The sequence below is a fragment of the Pelecanus crispus genome, chromosome Z (genome assembly GCF_030463565.1).
Source record: "Pelecanus crispus isolate bPelCri1 chromosome Z, bPelCri1.pri, whole genome shotgun sequence".
NCBI classification, from domain to species: Eukaryota; Metazoa; Chordata; class Aves; order Pelecaniformes; family Pelecanidae; genus Pelecanus; species Pelecanus crispus.
The window spans coordinates 76301579-76322914 of record NC_134676.1 but is presented as its reverse complement, the minus strand read 5'-3'; the positions used below and the strand labels follow the sequence as shown (position 1 = coordinate 76322914).

The 21336-nt window shown below is 46.8% G+C and overlaps 1 protein-coding gene across 1 annotated transcript in view; it reads right to left on the bottom strand.

The window, feature by feature from the left end:
• SNX30 (sorting nexin family member 30) overlaps positions 1-20492 on the bottom strand; it is a 51922-nt gene extending 31430 nt beyond the window's left edge. Inside the window, exon 1 of the mRNA XM_075726174.1 lies at positions 20331-20492. Coding sequence (XP_075582289.1) covers positions 20331-20492 — 162 coding nt within the window. The remainder of the gene's footprint in view (positions 1-20330) is intronic.
• Between the last annotated feature and the right edge of the window lie 844 nt (positions 20493-21336).

Genomic DNA, 21336 nt, shown 5'->3' with positions numbered 1-21336 from the left:
TTTGTCCTTCTTAATGGGTGAAGCTAACTGCACAAAGAACAATGCTTATGACTGCTGAACCTTCATTTAACAGTAGGCAGGATCAGTTTGCTAAGTCTTATGCTATTGCTAGAAAGAGGTAGGCTTTGAAGTGTCACAGCAGATGGCCTAGCAATCTAAGTTGTCTCAGGCTATAATCCTTTCAGCAGAGCACCTCCTCATCATGTTAATTGGCACTGGCTTCCTTCCATGGGACTTGGAGGATTTTTTGCAGTTGGGGAAGCAAGACTGCATCATCTGTTCTAGCCTGCTTTTACCACAGAAAGAGGAGTATGTCCTGCAGAGCCTAGCAGGAAAGATCTGCAGCCTTCTGCATTTCTACCTGTCAGTGTAGTTATCACACCTGCGAGCATTTGAAATACTGACTAGTATTAATTATTTTATATAACACAGAGTCTGACTTCAGTGCCAGAGACTCATGCATCAGCTTCACCTTTAGTGCACCAAGTAGCTGCTCATCCACTGTTTTAAGTACCTATCTGCATTATCAGAGATGAGCACAGTCCAAGTCCCAGCAGGTACCTACTACTCACAAAGCTGTTCACGGAAAAAAAAGCCTTTTTGTCACAGCACCTGTTACTCACAGTACAGTCAGCCTGCCATGAATCTGAACAGTCCCACAGCAGGGAGGAGGGGAGGCTGCTTCTGGCAGCCAGGCAGATGGAGTGGAGGAGAGGTTCTGTCACGACATTCTTCAAGTCTTAGCGAGTATCCATGAAGACTGCCTCAAGTTTCAAAGCTTTTTTCTAAAGTAAAGAGCAAAGATCCTTCGCCTCTGTCCCTCACTTCCTCAGGCCAGTCTCACAGCTTTGTCACCTTCTGAAGCAGGTCAGGTGAAGGTCTAACAAGACCTGGATCACAACCTATAGCAGAAACAGTATGACATTTGAGATGTTCAGGTTCATGATCATAACCAGTAGGTTATGCACTCGGCTTTTGTGCACAGTTGTGCAACCACCTACAGGCAGACTCTTCACGCATTCCTGTGGAGTCTGTAGGATTCCTCAAGACACATAAATGTATGGGTACATGAGATTAGATGACTCTAGCAACATATATTTGGTTTCCTACAGTGCAGAGCAAGTAAGAGCTAACCGCCTATGTTGGAAATGCATGAGCCCTGCCAACTATAGCAGGCTGCTATCTGGTAAGGAAGCAGCTTCACATTGTTTTGTTTTATTATGCAGTCCAAACACCTTGACTAGTTAGCCTGGCCAGAAACAGATACTAAATCTATCAAGAAGTTCACTTCATCCAAGTTTAAAATTCAGCTGAATTTTATAAACTTGAAGTCTGCATATGAGATGCAAAATGAGTTGGGAAGTTTCCAGCTGATGTCATCTTCTCCCTCCTTCATTCTCCCAGGAGATTTTCCAAGACTCTGGATTTACAGAGCAGCTTGGATCCACATAAAGTAAAACCTCAGGAGCTTGGTATTCAGTCTTCTGGATGGCAGCCTCCCCCAATGGAGTAGTACACACCAGAGAAAGCATCCAGGATTCAACCCTTGAAGGCTAAAAAAGGGTCTAAAATTCTGTACGTATTGGCTTATTGTCAAGTGAAGATGATGCAGCCTCCTGCTGAGTTAAGTGCAGCTAGTCAATACTGCAGCTTCTATAAACCGAACATTAGTTTTCACCTATTCTGCCTTAGCAAGAGTACAGCTTAACGTGATAGCTTTCCTGTCTAAGCAGTAGACCATGAAGGAAGTGGCAGAGGTGGTTCAGCTAGGTCTTCCAAGCACAGATAAGCTCATCTCTGTAACGGGTTAGCCAGAAACCACCTGATGTTGCAAGCACGTTGCTCTCATTCAACAAGTATTAGATGACAGTATGAGACCTTTAGAAATGTTGCCATTTAGAAGCAAGTGGTGCACTTAACCCCAAATATCCCTGCCTAACTCGGGAACCTTAACAGCCAGGCCTGTACTATTCCCAGAGCATCACTGCTTTGCTTCTGAAATTCAGAGTGCTGCACCTCTCTCCTTCTGTTTCAAGGCGTTCTGTTGCTTTTTGCCATCCATTTCCCAGAGAGACACAAACACAGATACAGTCATGTTGAGGGGACAACAATTCTACACAATGAATGCAGCTGGTTTCTGGAACAGTCCTACCTTTGTACCTTCAGTACATGACAATAAGCTGTAGCAAAATTGCTGCTGGTGGCTGAAAACCTAAAATGGTTTAGATGCAAGTATTCCCAAGAACACTAAAAAAGCTTGCATTAACTTGGCTTTCACAGACATGTTCATAGCACTACTTGTCTCATCCCAGCAAGTTTCAAAAGCAGCTATTTTTTGTTTATAGAGTTCTCTGACACTGGCCTGTAGAGTAGAAAGAGAAAGCACCTTTCCATCCTCCAGTCCATCTAGATCAGTTCATCTGTCACTGACAGCACAGTATCTTATTAGAAGACCTCACCAAGCATCTGTACAGTGAAATCTCAGTCTGCACAATACTATTATCCAATACCAGCAGCAGACAAATACCTAAACTTCTCTTCAGATAGAGAAGGGAAGAAAAGGCATTTGCCTCCGCTTTATGTGTGTTCAGTTTCATTCTCTACCAGACATCAGCATCGTACATTGTTTACTACAGGTCACCTTTGTTTCCCCACACATATCTGAGGTAGATATGAGAGACTGCATATCCCCTCCTCTTGCACTTGTCTTTGGGCAGCTACTTAAGGCAAGAGTGACCAAAGCGGATCCAGTCTGCAGAGGAGGCAGAATGCTCTGGACGCAGTAGGGAAGGGAGGATAAGAAGGCAGACTTCCTCTACAAGGTTTAAAAAAAAAAAAACCAAAACAAAAAAACAAACCAAACCCACAGCAAACAAAAAACCCACAGTTAACAAACTCCAAAAACCCTATTCATTCCCAGGACGGAGTACCACATTTCCACACTGATCCACAAACAAGACAGTGCTAAGTTGTAGTTTGACAAGAACTGCAAGAATCAGCTTCTAAGGCTGAGCCTACCTTCCCAGGACAGGGTAAGCTGTTACAGGTACTCCAGCTCCTGACATCCTCCTCCAGTAATGGGAAGCAGAGTACAGTGTGTGCAGATGTACTCAAAAGGAACAAGATTATACCCTCAGAAGAGGTCAGTGTTTCCCACTATATTAATCATCTAGAATCAGACTGCAAGGTTGAGGCTATTTTAAGAGCAATACAGACTAAGCTCAAAGCAGAAGCAATTCTTCTTGCTCTTACCTGGAAATGTGTCAGCAGAGAAGATACAGTGCTGGGTGCTGATGACATGAGCCCAGATTTTTACTTCCTAGCCCTGGAGGGTATTATGCAGCAAGTCTGTGGTCCCTGTAGTGTTGGGCGGAAAGCCCCTAACTCTAACGGGGCATGCAACACCTGATCCAAGCCTCACCTCTACAGTTCCAGCAGTACCACTGGTACATCTAACCAAAAAGCCACTAGATAGACTGCATTAATTTACTCTCAGGATATTTTAAATAGGTGTCAGAGTACAGCATGGAGCCAAGCCATGAGTCTGATGACTTTGTTCTGGAGTTTATCACTCAAACTAGTGTTTCTGCTCTGAAGGTCATAGCTGCCTGGAGACAGACTCCTTAGTACCCCTGAAAAAATAAGAATTTCAGATGCAGCATCTGGTCATAACGGCATATAGTTTGGTACCACTCAAGACCTGGGAGCATTCTTGCTTATTAAGGTGTCATACTTGGAACAGTGTTTCTTTGCACTTTGGCTGGACAGAGAAAGACTGGTACAAGCTTCACAGAGACACTACGTGACTGACACGAGCACTTCCCAAGCCTTCTCATGCAGGTCATGGGATTCCCACCTCTTTCCTGAGGCTAACAGCCAAGTTTTATAGGATAGATTATTTTAATTTGTGGTTCATTTTCTTATAAGTCATCACAGTTAAGCTAACCAGAGCAAGAATGTGGGCACAGAAGCATTTCCTGCGAACAGCATTTTCAGCAAGAGCAGTAAGCCATCTCCTACCTCTGCTGCAGAAGTCTTCAGGGACTCAGCTACAATACAGCTCAATTTCAGCCTTCCTGTGCACAGGGGTAAGGGTGGAGGGGTGTCACAAGAAGGTGTCAAGTACCACATCAGACCATCTGCTCGTACAGTCTGGCTATATGTCTGTCTTCTCGCAGAGTCTTTAAGAGGGTGGCCTCTTTCCCTTGTCTGGAAGGGGAACTGTGCAATATCACACTAAAGCTAAACGTGGTTCAGGTTACACTCTAAAAATGAGGATCATGAGTGGCATTTCACAGATGTTTTACAGCAGTTAAGATAAGTCCTTCAATATTAGTAATAAACCATGTTACTGTGCTACTTTGTGGGCTTTTGGGGCCAGGTATCTGGCAGATGAAATGGGTTGTTATTTGGAGCAAACATGAATCAAGCAAAATGTAAAGGGATAAGACATACTTTTGTCTTACTAACTCTTGATAACCTGACATGTTATCGAGATAACCTGACATATCCTTTGAACAGGATGGAAAGTGCAAGGAGTAACTGGATGCTTGCCACATCTTACAGCTCCCTTACTGTGGCAAAGTACTTTAAATCCAAAGAGGTATTTTAACACATCCACAGGATGAACTGTTTTCTTGGAAGAAACAGTCCCAGATCCAAGGTTAGCTTCTACATCTGTTTACAAAGCACTAGCGTCCTTGCGGAAAGGTTTATCTGTCTTCCTAAGCAAAAAGCCAGTATGGCAACTGTCCAGCAAGATTAGCTCAGTTATGTTTAAGCTATAGAAAGTAGTAGAAAAGTGCTTGTGACCCGAAGGAAAGCAAGAGAGTTTAACATTCGGGCAGGCTTGGATTTGCATCCTTCAAAAGAGCTAAAGGTTCTTTCTTCCTTCTACCATTCTCAACAGAAGGCAACAGGCACCAACTCCACTCTACCTTCAGACCTCAAAGATCTCCACAGATGGCAGAAGCTAGATGTCTTCAGAAACATTTAGAAAAATACAGACCTTTTGAGTCAAGTCTCCAGTTACTCTCCTCTAGCTCTGTTAAGCTCCATCTCCACCTGTAAGGAGTTTGTTTCAGGAATATTGTTTGTTATAAGACTTGAATTATTATCAGAAGGGTTCTGCAGCTGTGTGCACCAGAATTTTAACAACCCATTTTAACATGCTGAAGAGCACCTTGTTAATGAACAAGCCTAACACGCCCAGGGTTTTGTTTAAAGCTTTGTTTTCAGACCCGAGTTCTGACCTTCTAAATAGCAAAGCAGCAACCAGGATTCAGACCATGAGCAGGAAAACCTGAATCCAGCATATGACTAGGAGTCCTCCCCAATCCAAGAAGCCAGATTTATATCTGATTACAGATGGAACAGTTGTTAAGCTTGTCCAAACTAAACTGCTTTCTCCTAGAGACACACAGCTTTGTGTTAAAGCTCTGCAGACATACCATGTAGCAGTTTTTTCCTGTTCATGCTCCAGAAGTAGGTTTAGCTGCATCAGTTATCTCTGTATCCAGTGTCGAAGTGCCAATTTGGCTGAGATGTTTTTGAGAGTAAACAGCAATATTTTTAAAGTGTGAACAGATGCAAAGGATTGGGGAGAAGCAGAGAGAAGAAACAGGAAGGAAAGAGATAACAGAGGACTGGAAAGCACCATAGTATCCTGGTGAATACTTTGTTTAAACAAGCAAGAATACACTTCCATATTGCACTACGATGTGCGTTTCCTCATGCTGTTTCAGATGAGTTCCATTAGCACTTCCCCACACAAGATCAGTGGAGGCTTCAGGAGAGCAAGTCAAACTGATGAGACATCACTGTGCAAGTGAAGGAGGCAGAGATATTCAAAGGGGAGAACTCATGTTTTCACCTCGAACCCTGGAAGAGCTGGAGGAGTGTGCTATTGGAGGAGCTCTCTCAGTTAGTTTATGCAGGTGCAATTTAAGAGATAGCCCTCCACCACATTTGCTGAGAAACAAGGCATTTTCCAGCAGGAAGGCATTTGTTCCTAGATGGGTAAAATAAACAAATGTGTGTCTGTTGGAAGAAAGGGGCGGGGGTGGGAACCACACAGTATGACCACTTCACTGCCTGCTTTAAGGAGAGCAAGTGAGGAAAATCAGTCATGCAGTATTTCCTCACAATATGATATCTATAGAGCCTGATGGAGGGACAAAACAAGGCCTGAGATCTACAGACTAATTCATCTATAGAAGCACCCTTTATTTATATGGCCTAGGCTCCTGACAGCCACTGTGGCACATACAGGTGTTTGGCACACATGGCTTCAAGTGAAGCATACTGATGCAGGAGCGAGCTAGTCAGCACACTGAACATCAGATACAAATACTGAGGAGGCCATGCTGGTCACTCGCAATAAATGGTATTATTAAAATTTTCCAGGGATTTTCTTGGTGACAATCCAAAACTCTGCTTTGTCTTGGCAGTATCCAAGACTTTCACTTATAATTTACCTTATACTAAAGCATCTAAAAAGCTACAGCAAAGGTGCCAGTCCCACTCAGATAAGCACAAGTGTGAGCATTGTCTGGGGTAGTCTGTCACTTACCATTGCCACATATCACTGCTTTCACCACAGAGCTAGTCAATAGTAGCTGTTGCTAACACCACCCGCAGCACCGAAGGGGAAGAGGCATCTCTGCCCTTGAGCAACACCTGCACGGCAGCATACTCCTTTCAACGAACACATCACATCATTCAAGCTCACTGGAAAAGTGAGGCCAACTATGGAGACAGACTCCAAGATCAGTTTTTCTATACCCTAAGGGGCCCTTCAGAAGGATACAGCAAGTTCCATTCAAGCAGTGTAAGGCAACACTTTCCCATGAGGACAGGGCACTGAACCAGTGTAGTAACAGCTTTCCTGCTGGATGTGACAGAGAGAAGCTTCACCCCTTGCTAGTATTTTGGCTTTGAGAGGCTACTAGCTACTCTCATCAGATATGCAGTGCTAGGGTGGTTTAAAAGAGCTTGTTTTTTCAGACTTAAATTCAGCTTGAGGTTACAGCACAGGCTAAGAATCAGGATTAAAGCTTGTGCTTCAGTGCTGTAAGCCATCCCATCACTAATAGCACTACAGACCACTATAACTATTATTTTCCAAGACAGGCAGAGAGGTTGTCATCCTCACAGTAGGGTCTGCACTCCTTAATTTGAGGGTATCATCTAGAAGCAAGTAGAGCCAGTTGCTATTTATGTTTTGTTCATTCTCCTAGAGAGTAGAGTACTACACGTTTTTGTGATGTCTTTGCTCCCACACACTACTATAGTTCCCTTTAACCTAAGATACATAAAACCACAAAGCTGAGTCTAGCAGAAGCCCGTCTTCAGGGGTCAGAGACACCACCACTTTCACTTTCAGAGTAACTTCTCTACTGAACCTACTGAACAAGAGGCCAACTGTATGAGGTTTAACAAGGCCAAGTGTCAGGTCCTGCACTTCAGGCACAACAACCCCATGCAACGCTACAGGCTTGGGGAAGAGTGGCTGGAAAGCTGCCTGGCCAAAAAGGACCTGGGGGTGTTTCTTGACAGCCACCTGAACATGAGCCAGCAGTGTGCCCAGGTGGCCAAGAAGGCCAACAGCATCCTGGCTTGGATCAGGAATAGTGTGGCCAGCAGGAGCAGGGAGGTGATTGTCCCCCTGTACTCGGCGCTGGTGAGGCTGCACCTGGAATACTGTGTCCAGTTTTGGGCCCCTCACTACAAGAAAGACATTGAGGTGCTGGAGCGTGTTCAGAGAAGGGCAACTAAGCTGGTGAAGGGTCTGGAGCACAGGCCTTATGAGGAGCAGCTGAGGGAACTGGGGTTGTTTAGCCTGGAGAAGAGGAGGCTGAGGGGAGACCTAATTGCTCTCTACAACTACCTGAAAGGAGGCTGTAGTGAGGTGGGTGTTGGTCTCTTCTCCCATGTGGTTAGCAATAGCACGAGAGGAAATGGGCTCAAGCTGTGTCAGAGGAGATTTAGGTTGGATATTAGGAAAAATTTCTTCATGGAAAGAGTAGTCAAGCATTGGAACAGGCTGCCCAGAGAGGTGGTAGAGTCACCATCCCTGGAAGTGTTCAAAAACCAGGTAGATGTGGCACTTCAGGACATGGTTCAGTCTAGTCTACCCTTGATTGGTTTAGTGTGGACTTGGTAATGTTAGGTTAATGGTTGGACTGGATGATCTTAAAGGACTTTTCCAACCTAAACGATTCTATGATTCTATTCTATAAGACGAACAAGAGTGGTGACCTAGTATCAACAGACGAGGAGAAAGCAGAGGTACTCAACAACTTCTTTGCCTCAGTCTTCACTGGCAACCTCTCTCCTCACCCCTCTTAAGTCAACGGACTGCAAGATGGGGACCAGGGCAGTAAAGCCCCTCCCACTGGAAGGGAAGATCAGGTTCGATACCACCTGAGGAACCTCAATGTACACAAGTCTATGGGACCTAATGAGATGCACCCCAGAGTCCTGAGGGAATTGGCTGATGCAGATGCCAAGCCACTCTCCATGATATTTGAAAAGTCACGGCAGTCAGGTGAAAACCCTGGTGACTACAAGGGAAACGTTGTGCCCATTTTTAAAAAGGGAAGAAAGGAGGACCCTGGGAACTACCAACTTGTCAGCCTCATCTCTATGCCTGGGAAGATCATGGAACAGATCCTCCGAGAAGCTATGCTCAAGCACATGCAGGACAGGGAGGTGCTTCGAGACAGCCAGCACGGCTTCACCAAGGGCAAGCCCTGCCTGACCAACCTAGTGGCTTTCTATGAAGGAGTGACTGCATCAGTGGACAAGGGAAAAGCAATGGATGTCGTCTATTTGGACTTCTGTAAAGCATTTGATAGAGTCCCCCACAACATCCTTCTCTCTAAATTGGGGAGATATGGGTTTGATGGGTGGACTGTTCAGCGGATAAAGAATTGGCTGGATGGTTGCGGTCAACGGCTCAATGTCCACATGGAAACCAGTGACAAGTGGAGTCCCTCAGGGGTCTGTACTGGGACCAGTGCTGTTTAACATCTTCATCAATGACATAGACAGTGGGACTGAGTGCACCCTCAGCAAGTTTGCAGATGACACCAAGCTCAGTGGTGCGGTTGACTCGCCAGGAAGACGAGATGTCATCCAAAGGGACCTAGACAAGCTGAAGAGGTGGGCCTGTGTGAGCCTCATGAGGTTCAACAAGGCCAAATGCAAGGTCCTGCACCGGGGACGGGGCAACCCCCAACACCAATACAGGCTGGGGGATGAAGGGATTGAGAGCAGCTGTGTGGACAAGGACTTGGGAGTACTGGTGGGTGAAAAGCTGGACATGAGCCAACAATGTGCACTTGCAGCCCGGAAAGCCAACCGAATCCTAGGCTGCATCCAAAGAAGCATGGCCAGCATGTCGAGGGAGGTGATTCTGCCCCTCTACTCTGCTCTGGTGAGACCTCACCTGGAGTACTGCATCCAGCTCTGGAGCCCTCAGCACAAGAAGGACATGGACCTGTTGGAGCGGGTCCAGAGGAGGGCCACAAAAAATGATGCGAGGGCTGGAGCACCTCTCCTATGAGGCCAGGCTGAGAGAGTTGGGGTTGTTCAGCCTGCAGAAGAGAAGGCTGTGAGGAGACCTTCTTGTGGCCTTTCAGTACTTAAAGGGGGCCTATCGAAAGGATAGGGACAATCTTTTTAGCAAGGCCTGTTGTGACAGGACAAGGAATAATGGATTTAAACTAAAAAAGAACAGATTTAGACTGGATATAAGGAAGCAATTTTTTACAACGAGGGTGGTGAGGCACTGGAACAGGCTGCCCAGAGAGGTAGTGGAGGCCCCATCCCTGGAAACATTCAAGGTCAGGTTGGATGGGGCTCTGAGCACCCTGATCTGGTTAAAGCGGTCCCTGCTCACTGCAGGGGGGTTGGGCTAGATGACCTCTAAAGGTCCCTTCCAACCCAAAGCATTCTATGATGCTGCTTATTGCTTCATAACAAGACAGTGAGTTCATAGTAAGACAGTGATGTTCTCCAAAGGAATTTATGCTTTGAGGACCACTCTAAATACAGCTCTTGACTGAGCTCTTTCCTTGCCTGTCATATGAATTTTGGATTATTGCCTTTATTTTCAGAACAATTTCAGCTAGTTCCACTAACCCATGTCACCTACATGCTTATTCAGACCATGATTTCTGTGAAATAGCTGGTTGAGAATCAACAGTTTTGGCATTATAACATCACCTACAACTGAAGGCAACACCTCTTTCCACACCCCTCCCCCCCCCCAGTTTAGAAAATAAAACATGTCCCATAAATTCATCTGTTGATAAGCCATTTAAAGTTGGACTGGCATTGGGAATACTAGCTCATTAAAAGAGTTGCAGCTCACTGGATTTGTTTTCCATCTTCAGTTGGTCATTGCAGTATTGCTAGCAGCTACCTTGCTGTCAGTTATTGCCCTTAGTAACTGGAATAGAAACATGTTCCTAGCAGTGTTTCGATAATTTACAAATAATATATTCTTAGTAAGAGTAAATTCACTCAGCTTTTACCTCAGGGTTGCAGCTACCACCGCCTCCAAGGTGGAGTTTGGAGCTTTCTGCCCTGTTTCACCCTAGTGATGGGAGTAGTTTCCCCCCAGCCACAAGGGCCTGCAGTCTCAGCTAAACTGCAATCCAGGCTCAGGCAATCAAGTCAGCCACTGCTTAAAGAGTCAGCACAGCTCAGCATTTAAGATCTTGCTCAAGGCTGGCAGAGAACAACCAACGGTGAAGTTACTTCTGAGAAACACACAAGACGAAATGCCGTTTTTAATTGGTGTGCTGTCTTCCGCAGAGTGAAAGCACATGCAAATTACAATCTTAAAGACACAGTTTAGGTGTTGCAAGTAGATTTTCATGTAGCAGTACTGAGTTAAGTCTCACTGCACCGTAAGAGCTCCCATCTTGTCTCCTGACCTACTTTATAGAAACCAGCCTCTCTGCTCAGATAAGGAAGAGACTGGCTAGAGTGACAGCCAGACCATCTGTTTAGATACCAGGAGAGTAGCCCACAATGCTAGAAGACACCAGGACAATAGTTTGCAGGTTAATCTAGGAACTGATGTCTCCCAGATCACAGTGTGTCAATAGGAAAGCCTCAGTCTTTATCCTCTGCCCCTCCCATCATTAATTACAGGGATATGCTGCCTGAGGCTTATCACAAACCCCTGGGGCACTGATAAGAGAATGACACGCCCACATGACTGTAAAAAGAGACCTTCTTAACCAATCCAGTTATCCCCTTTCTCCCTATGAAGGAGCTCAGAGAGCATCAAGCAACTCGGGTAGATTTGAGGCGTTCCAGCGCAGGCAGCCTAGAGGATTCTTTCCGACCGCCAAGCATAACTTTTTCCAGCATGGCTGACAAGTTATTGCCAAGACTCACCCTTCTGAAACCATCTGAAGAACCAAGTTCCTCTATGTACATTTTGAATATCTGTTTTCAATACTCTGTCCCATTAAGCATGAAGCAATCATGTTGAAAAAGATTATGAAAGCTGTGCAACAACAAATTCAACTTCAAAGTATACCCCTCTCTCCATTAAGTTGAAATAAGAACCACAAAGTAATAATACTGTTATACAGTAGAATCAGTTTTACCAGACGGAAAGATTAAAAAAGTAACAGTACTAAGACAGTTATGCTGATGCAAGTCTTTGTCCAACGTTAAGTGTTAACTATCCTTCATCTTGTTCAGAAGGGATGGGAATTGCCAATTCCAGAGACACATGCTGTACTGGGAAGTTGTGGATCATAAAGAGACCACCAAGTACAGTTTTATGACAGTACTAGAGCACCTACATTATAAGATACCATTAAAGCACCCTTACCAATAAAATCCTACTTCTATAAACAAAGGCAACTGTGGTGTTGTATGTGTTTCTACACCATCAAATCCCAGACTGACTACAAGCAAAAAGGAGACAAGCAGACCATCTTTTCAGTCAGATACCATGGTATTAACCTATCCAAGTGATACCATGAGTTTGAGAGATTAAATACCTAGAGAAAACAGTTCTAGTTACCACCATTAAGAAAGACGGGAAAATGGATTCAGCCAGCAGCTTGGCTGTGGGTAGGGCACTGATGGCAAGCTGAAAGGCATGCCAGGTTTAAGTCACTTCTTTTAACTAGGAGACTAGAAAAGAGCTGCCTGATGCATGCACACACACAGAGTGCAACAGGAGAAGAGGCAGCAGTTCCTTTAAACAGCCATCCAAAACTGGAGTTCAAAGAAGATGACTAAGCTCAGCCTTTGAGAGCTGATGGCCCACTTACGAAGCATGTGGGAGACAAGCACTTGTACCTAAAAGCTTCCTGACAGAATAACCACGTTCAGTGATTTAGCACACATCTACCTATTAGATACCACGTAACCTCCCCATTCAGTGTAGTGACTGGGGGAAAAGAACCATGGGGTTTCCCAAAAGCCAGGAGAACAGCTTCATAAATAGGTGAATTCTGAAACAGTTAGGAGACAGTTCAACCAAATTAGCAGTCCTACTGTCCTAGGTGGAAAACAACATTTCTGTGTCCTTCAAGCACTTCTTCTGCAGACAAGGACAGGGATTTACTGAAGAAGCCTCACGTTCACAGGTCCTTATGGGTAACTTGAATCACAACGGTATTTGCTGGAGGGACAGCACAGCAGAGGTGACATCAGTCTAGAAGGTTTCTTAAGTGCATTGGTGATGACTGCTTGGCACAGGTAATTGACAAGCTGACGAGAGGAGATGCTTTGCTGAACTTTAGTCTTACACAAAGGAAGAACTGGTCAGATATGTGAAATGTGAAGGTAGGGGGCTGCCTTGGCCACAGTAGCCATCAGCTGGTAGAGTTCGGGATCCAGAGAGCAGGGAGCAAAGCAAAGAACAGGATCACAACCCCAGACTTCCATGGAGCAGACTTTGGCCTCTTCAGGGATCTGCTAGGAAGAAGACACATGGCCCTTGAGAGGCATCCAGGAGAACTAGTTGATTTTCAAGGACCATCCCTCCAGCCCCAAAACTGGTCCATACCAGTGAGCAGGAAATCAAGCAAAGGTGGCTGGAGACCTGCATGCATGAACACAGAGCTCCTGGCTAAACTCAAATATAAAAAGGAAGCATAAAAAAAAAGTTAGTAGTGGGCACACTTGACTCAGGACGACCATAGAGACACTGTCTGAGCATTCAGGGATGGGTTTAGTGGGATGGAGCTGAATCTGTAAAAGACGAGAACAGCAACAAGAAAGGCTTATATGGTACATCAGCAGCAAAACAAAGAACGAGGAAAATGCAGTGATGATGGGGCAGAGGATCTGATGACAAAAGACACAGATAAGGCCAAGTTACTCAGTTCTTCCTTTGCCTCAGTCTTTATTGAGATGACCTGTCTTCAGGAATCCCAGGCCCCTGAGCCCAATGGGCAAGTCTGGAACAAGGCAAACTCACCATCAGTGGGGGAGGACTAGGTTAGGGAGCATTTCAACAAACTAGACAGACATAAGCCCACAATGAGATGGACCCACAAGTGCTGAGGGAGCTGGATGATGACACTGTAGTGCCACTTTCAATTATCTCATCCTTATTATGGTGATGACGGGAGGTTCCTGAGGACTGGAAAAAAAACAAGCGTCACTCCTGTCCTCAAGAACACAGATACAGGGAACTACAGGCCAGTCAGCCTCACTTCAATCCCTGGAAAGGCGATTGAGTGAATATTTGAAACCATTTTCAAAAACACAAAGGACATGGCGATGAGAAGTCAGCATGGACTTAAGAGAAGTTATGCTTAACCGACCCAACACCTGCTATGAAGATATGTCTGGCCTGGTGTACAAGAGGAGAGCTTTAATGTGGTTTATCTCAACTTCAAGAGGGCTTTCAACACTGTCTCCCATAACATCCTCCTAGACAAGCTGATGCGGTACAAGCTAGGCAGATGAGGTACAAGCTAGGCAGATGTACAGCAAAGTGGACTGAAAACTGGTTGAACTGCTGGGCTCAAATTCCAACTGGAGGGCAGTCATTAGTGGAGTACACCAGCAGACAGTAACAGGGCCACTACTGTTAAATACCTTCATTAATGACCTAAATGATGGGACTGGATACATCCTCAGCAAGTGTGCTGAGGGTACAGAACTGAGTGGAGTGCTTCATACATAAGATGGTCATGCTGCCATTCAGACGGACCTCAACAGGCTGGAGAAATGGGCTGACAGGTACCTCATGAAATTCAATGTGAGGAAATGCAATTCCTGCACCTGGCAGGAATAACCCTATGTAGTAGTATGTGCTGGGGGCTGACTGGTTGAAAAGAAGGTTGGCAGAAGGAAAGGCAGGGGGGACAGGACCTACACCCACCAAAAAAAAAAAAACCCAAAAAAAACACGACACAGAACAGATCCTGGTGGAAAAGCTGGCAATGAGCCAACAATATGCCTCATGGCAAAGAAGTTCAACAGCCTGGAGAGGAGAATGCTCAGGGCATCTTACCAATACGGATAAATACCTGCTGGGAGGGTGTACAGAAGGTGGCAAAGGACTCTTTTCAGTGGATATACCAAGAGGAGACAAAGGGCACAAATGGAAACATTGCAAGTTTCACTTAAATGTGAGAAAGAAATTTTACTTTGAGGGTGACTGCATGCAGGAGCAGGCTGCCCAGAGAGATATTAAAAAAACATCTTCACAGTGTCCTGGGCAGACTGCTCTAGCTCACACTGCTCTGAGCCGAGGGGTTGGACTAGAAGATATCCAGAGGCGCCTTCCAGCCTCAACTTCTCCGTGATTGTCAGCTTTGTGTTCCTGTAGATTGGAACCGAGATCAACTCACCCATACTGACATTGTTTCAAGAGTTCACCAGCTTCAGTTCCTGACTTTCTGTAGTCCTCAGTCTCTCCCAAAACTGAGAATTTACCTCCGGCTCACTTTAAGAACAATACATAGTGCTGGTCTAACAGTTCTCATTTAGACAGAGAAGGAAGAGGTTCATAGAAGCTCAGGCAGATCTAATTTAAGCTTTCAGATTATACTGCAAACTGTTTTCATCTGTGGGTGGATGAAGTTTAAGAGCAATAATTAAACTAGCAACCAAGGAGGCTGGAAGTAGAGCTCCAGACAAGCAGTATATTTTTTTGTTGGAGAGCTGCCAGGCTCCCTTCCAGAATATGAGTGCTAAGTAACAGGACTCCAGCAAACACACCAAGTACTTTATAGTTGATCAGGTGCTAATACAGGCCTAGGGGTTCACCAGGGTGGTAGCTTGGAAGCAGACGAGCCAGCAATACCTTTCAGTTAGTAACCAGAAGTTTGCAGCAGGAGTTTTAACATCCATCTCCATGAATTAGCAAATGCAAGCTATGCATTCATTGCAAGCCTGGTATTCCACATCACCTCTGCTTGATATACCACCTGTAAAATAGCCTTGAAGCTCACTTCAGCTGTCTAGTGTTAACAGAGCCAAATACAAGGCATGGGAATCTTCAAAGAAGAAAAGCTTAACAGGTTATAAGTAGCTGGCCACGAGTACAGTATCAGGTAGTCAGAGATATCTGAAAGAGGACAAGGGAGTCTGAGCCCTAGGACAGGTGGGACATTATAGCTTTTGGAGGGATAGGCAAGAAACCAGTACTGGGAGTCAGAACCCTATCAGATAGCTGTCAGTCTCAAGGCAGACCATAACAAGAACAGCCAACAGCACCCGGTCAGAAGATAGTCTCATGACACAAGTCTAGAAGGACTACAAGGACCACAAGGACCACAGCTAGAGGACAGCAGGAGTAAGCTGTATAGAACACTTTCTAATTCTGCACAGTCTGACACTTCCAGCACTTAGTAGCATGCTATTAAATCTGCACAGCCTCAGTGGGGCTGCATCCTGAGTTTTATCATACTTCTACAACCATTTGGATACAATCACACAGCAGAATACCATCTACTTCTCACCTCTGCTCCGAACTCAGTAACCCATTAACAATGTCTTCTCCTCAGTGTCAAAGCATTTGTCCTAGTGCACAGAGCAGATTTGCAATAGAAAGCGACAAACTAGTGAACTGGTGTTAAGTAGTCACACACAAGCAGGACTTCCTTTTTTTTTTTTTTTTAAAGGGAAAAAAAGGAGAGAAATCCACACTGACAGTTCCCCATTTGTCTTACCTTCCTCTGCAGAGGATCTACTCTGAAAAGCAGATCTCAATTAGCTTGCATATCTTCCAAAAGCTCTGCAAGAGAGCAAGAACTCAGTTTTACAGCTAACTCTGCCACGGACCCTGCCATGCATCCTGAGGGACTGTTTCCTCCTGCATGTTTCCCTCTCACCTGATGTCAAAAAAAAAAAGGCGGGGGGGAGGTGTTAGGGGCAAGTACTGCTTAGGTTCATCTTTAGCTGTCTTGTTATTTGGAGGCTAGCAAGGGTAAAGGGAGAATAAGCCCCAAAAAGCTGATGGTGGTCAGGTATCAGGGCAAACAATGTTTTATGCAATCAGACTTGAGGGAACAGAAAGATCTTTATAGAAAGATCTGGCTAATACAGAAATGCTTCAGAGATAAGGAAAGTGTAACTCAAGTGTTACATAGTTGCTGCAGAATCACTGTGAAAGCCAAGTACTTAGCCAGAAATGTCCATCTCATTTAAGAGGTTAGATGCTGCTCAGAAGTCAAGGTTTCCTGGGTCCTAAAACAGCACTCTCCTACAAGTCAGGAGGAAGACTATTTCAGACAACAAAAGCTCTGCAGTCCTCTTCATAAGATTCAGAAAACTTAGGACTAGTCTACTTGGAGGGCCTGAGAACCACAGAAGCCACAGACAACAGCACAGAAGGCTTTTCTTCCCTTTCCCGTGACTTACTGCTCTAGTAGCATTAGCCACTGTTCTTAAACAGCAACCAAAGGTTTATGAGACTTCGAAGTTAGACAGGGCCTAAGCTACTAGGTTATTCTCATGTTTGAATGAAAAACCAACAGGAGACACACAGGCAGCGTTCCTGCCCTCCAGGCTCCTCTGACTCAGGATAAAGTAGTTCTTAATCAGCAGCTCCAAAAAAGCAAGGAAAGCATGCTTTAAAGAATGCAAAGCAGCGATGGCAGACAACCTCCCTTACCTCTGCACTTTCTCCCCTCAGAGGATTTCAGCCCTAGGTACTTTTTATCTTGCAGCAGTGTTTAGGAAGTATTTGCTCAGAGCAGGTAAGAAGATGTCACGGTTTAACTCCAGCCAGCAACTAAGCACCATGCAGCTGCTCGCTCACTCCCCCTTGCCCCAGTGGGAAGGGAGACAAAATAGGAAGAGTGAGAGAACTCCTGGGTTGAGGTAAGAACAGTTTAATAATTGAAATAAAGTAAAATATAGTAGCAGTAATAATAACAATATAATAATAGTAATAATAATATACAAAGCAAGTGATGCACAATGCAATTGCTCATCACCCACCAACTGATACCCAGCCAGTTCCTGAGCAGTGATTGCTCCCCCACAGCCAACTCCCCCCAGTTTCTATACTGAGCATGATGTCACATGGTATGGAATATAGCCCTTTGGTCAGTTTGGATCAACTATTGTGGCTGTGCCCCCACCCAGCTTCTTGTGCACCTGGCAGAGCATGGGAAGCTGAAAAGTCCTTGACTAGCACAAGCAATACTTAGCAACAACTGAAACATTAGTGTGTTATCAGCATTATTCTCATACTAAACCCAAAACACAGCACTATGCCAGCTACTAGGAAGAAAACTAAGTCTATCCCAGCCGAAAGCAGGACAGTAGAATACAGAGAAAGCAAGTTATCCAGTTCACAGGTGATGGGTCAGCCATTGCCACTATCCCTCTGCCAGAGGGATGTCCTAGAACAGGCCTGGTTATGGACAGTGGTCCTTACAGAAGCTTACTGACTCAAGACGCACTTTGAAGCAGAAGACTTCAACCCAAACTTCTCCTGCAGTGCCAATTTCCACCAGACTCTCCAGAAAGGCCCTTGGAAAAGCCAAGAGAGCAGATGAGCACAGCTCCTATTCAAGAATCAATAAAGAACAGCTGCAGAGCTTTAAGCCTGAGTCAGACTTGAATACTGACCTCCCTCTGTTGCCCAACGATTGGAGCTATCTGCACATTGTTAGTTGATTAGTGAGCCAGCCTTTCAAGAGATTAACGACACACCACCAGAGATTATGACCAAGAGACACACTAACCACCTAAAATGCAGTTTTACCTAATTACCTCCACTTAACCATACTCACTCTCTAAACTACTCAACATGCAGTGCAAGCAGTTGAAGTTTACTATTGCCTTAAAGTTAGGAACACCTGTTTGTTGCTGAAGTTTTTCCTGAGGTGGGAAAGAAGTCAACTCATTTTTTTCTTGCCAGTGCATCAGGTGTTAAGTGGAAGAAGGGACATCCCTCACAGAGCGGAGCTGTTGGACTCCTTCTGTAAGAAGGATCAGGCATTTGGCTTTTTCTGCTAATTCAGCTGGAAGGAAAAAAAAAAAAAAAAAAGAATGCTGCTCTCTTCCTACTGGAAATCCTTTTATTCTGCAAGGCTCATTACCCTAGTGCCATTTCCAGGTCAACCACAGAACTGCTTTTGAGTCTAAAAATGACTTAGCTCCTTTTTCCTCTCCCCTTTAGAGTGCTTCTGTGCTGCCAAGTGCCTAGAACAGGACAGTATTACATACAGGTACCAGAAGATGGACTTCACTTGTGGTGCTGGTGGAAAAACTGGGCAAGAACCTTCCTACTGAGAAGTCAGCTGACCACAGCCTGAGGCTAGAGAGGTATTTCTGCTCCTAGGTTATCAGAGATGCTGGTACACTTCTCAGACACCTTAAAGTAGTAATGCAGAGAGGAGCTTGCTTGCACTCCAAAAGCAAAAAATACAGCTCTTTAACACAGCTGAGGAAAGAACTTACAGGGTGTGAACTACTCCTCAGAACAGAGCTTCTCACCAGCTACACAGCAGTGTGAATGGACAGTGCTAACAGAGTACAATACCGCTGCCGCACTCCTGAGCTGTGAGAAGACCCATGAAGGCAGCTGCCAACTCCTGTTGCTACAGGTTGGTCAGACAGCAACCTAGCCACATAAGTAAATCCAATCTACCATAGACAGAAAACTCCACAGCTCCTATTCCCGCCCTACTCACACACACACACGTCTCTCAGAGGGCCATCAACTCTTTGAAGTTTCTTCGATGAAGGCGTGTGTTCCCAGAGGGAAGGTAAGCCTGGCTTCTCACTTGAGCAACAGTAAGCAAATGTTCAAGGCGAGGGCCCCTTACATGGGCAGGAACAAGTGCTGAATCCTTACAGCACAGTTACAGGGCAACAGGAGGTAACACACGGAAGAGGCCAGACTACCTTGACTCATTCCTCTAGAGTATTGGGAGTGTATTGGACCAGATACTGCTGGCAGCCCCAAGGCTTTTGGAGGCTAGCAGATCCATCCTGCCCAGAAGCAGCTCCACACTCCCCAGGACAACAGCCATAGGAAGCACCTCTTGCACACACACCAGCTGGCCCAGAACTGCTTATTATAACGTTTCAAATTGATCTCACCCCTTGCAACCCTTGTTCCCAGGAAACCCTACCTTAACACATTTCAGGAAGTCTGCCCACAGAGTCCTTGTAAAAATGGTTAACATATCAGCAGTGCCGTGCTGCCGCTATTGCTTTCACATTCAGGAAATTATCACATCCAAGGCCCACACATGGGCAAGGCACTTTACAAAGCCTGCTAGTGTCCCGCGGACACATGCCAGAGCTAGGGAAGGGAAAGCAGGCAGAGAGATACTCCTGCAACAGCATCCTTTCCGTATTCCACTGCTGCGAAGAAGCAAGCAGGAGCTCAGCTCTGGAGACGACAATCACAGACAAGTTGATGGCAAGCTCGGTGGTAAGGAAACAACGGCAGCTCCAAGCCTTCCCTGTGAGGGCTACAGGAAGGAGACAGCAAGGGGGTTGCAGCAATGCCTGAAGCATTCAGACCCATCTGGAGAGGGTATGAGCCACAGGAAGACAGAATCGGTAAGAACGCGCCTCTCGCACCCGCTTCGGTGAGAGTGGGCGCACCGGTGTCCCAGCTGGGACAGACGGACACGACGCCTGCAGCCCCCACAGCAGGTGCCCTCTCCCCCGCGGGCAGCCCTGGGCTCTTGCAATGGATGTCAGCAGCGCCCAGGGCTTCACTTCCCCGCGGGGAGCCAGGGATGCAGCCGGGGAAGGGGATGGGGCGGGGAAACACACACACAGCCCCTCTCCCCCCTCTCCACGCGCCCCGGTAAAGGCAGAGACCCCCCCCAGACGCCGCGCCCTCCCTCCCCGGGCCGCACCTTGTCAGCGATGCTGCGGGGCAGGAGCAGGTCGGGGCTGGGGGTGAGCGCCGGCCCCATCTCCTCGCTGCTGGACGTGGCCAGGGGATGCGGCATCTCCCGCAGCGACTTGGGCCCGGAGGACGGGAGAGGCTTGGGGGCGCCCGCCGCGCCGCCCGACATCGCGCTGGGGCCGGGCAGCGAGCGAGGGGAAGGAGGGAACGGAGGCCGCGCCGCCTCGACGGGGAGCTGCGGGGCCGCGGCCGGAGCCTGCCCGCCGCCACCGCGCTACGAGGAGGCGGCGGCGGAGGAGGAGCGAGAGGAGCGAGAGCAGCGCCCGCCCGCGCCACCGCCCCCTCGCCGCGCAGGGCCGGCGCCGCCCGCCCCGCCCCGCCCCGCCCCGCCGCGGGCCGCCGGCGGAAGGCGCGGGGCCGCCCCAGCGCGGCGGCAGTGGGCGGGGCCGCCCCAGCGCGGCGGCAGTGGGCGGGGCCGCGGCGAGCGCAGGCCACGCCCCGGGCGGGGCGGGGCGGGGCCAACAACCGACCCCGCCGCGCTGCGGGGCTGAGGGCGGCTAAAATGGCGGCGGGGGGGGAGGGGGGTGCGCCGCAGGGCGGGGCGCAGGGAGATGGCGGCGCCGCGGGCCAGCGAGCTCCACAAGCGGGCGGGCGGCGGTGGCCGTGCGTCGGGGAGGTGTCGCGCTCTTGTAATGCTCCGTGCTGAAGCTGCGTGGAATTCATTGCAGAGGGTTCTTTTCATACTTGAAAAAACGGATTTTAAAGAAGACGCGCAGAGAAGTTTGACCCCGTGTTGAAAGAATTTTTGTATTTTTTCAGGCAACCTTAAATGCAGGCTCTCTTACGATTTACTAAAATGAGACAAAAGATTACATCCAGCCCTGTAGAAATGATCCGTGTGAATTTGTCTAACGGCATGTATCAATTACAAAAATTCAGTGATCACAGTTAACAATGTGAAAAAAGTGTTGATGACTGCTGAATAATTAATAAATAGGAGAAAAATCATGGTC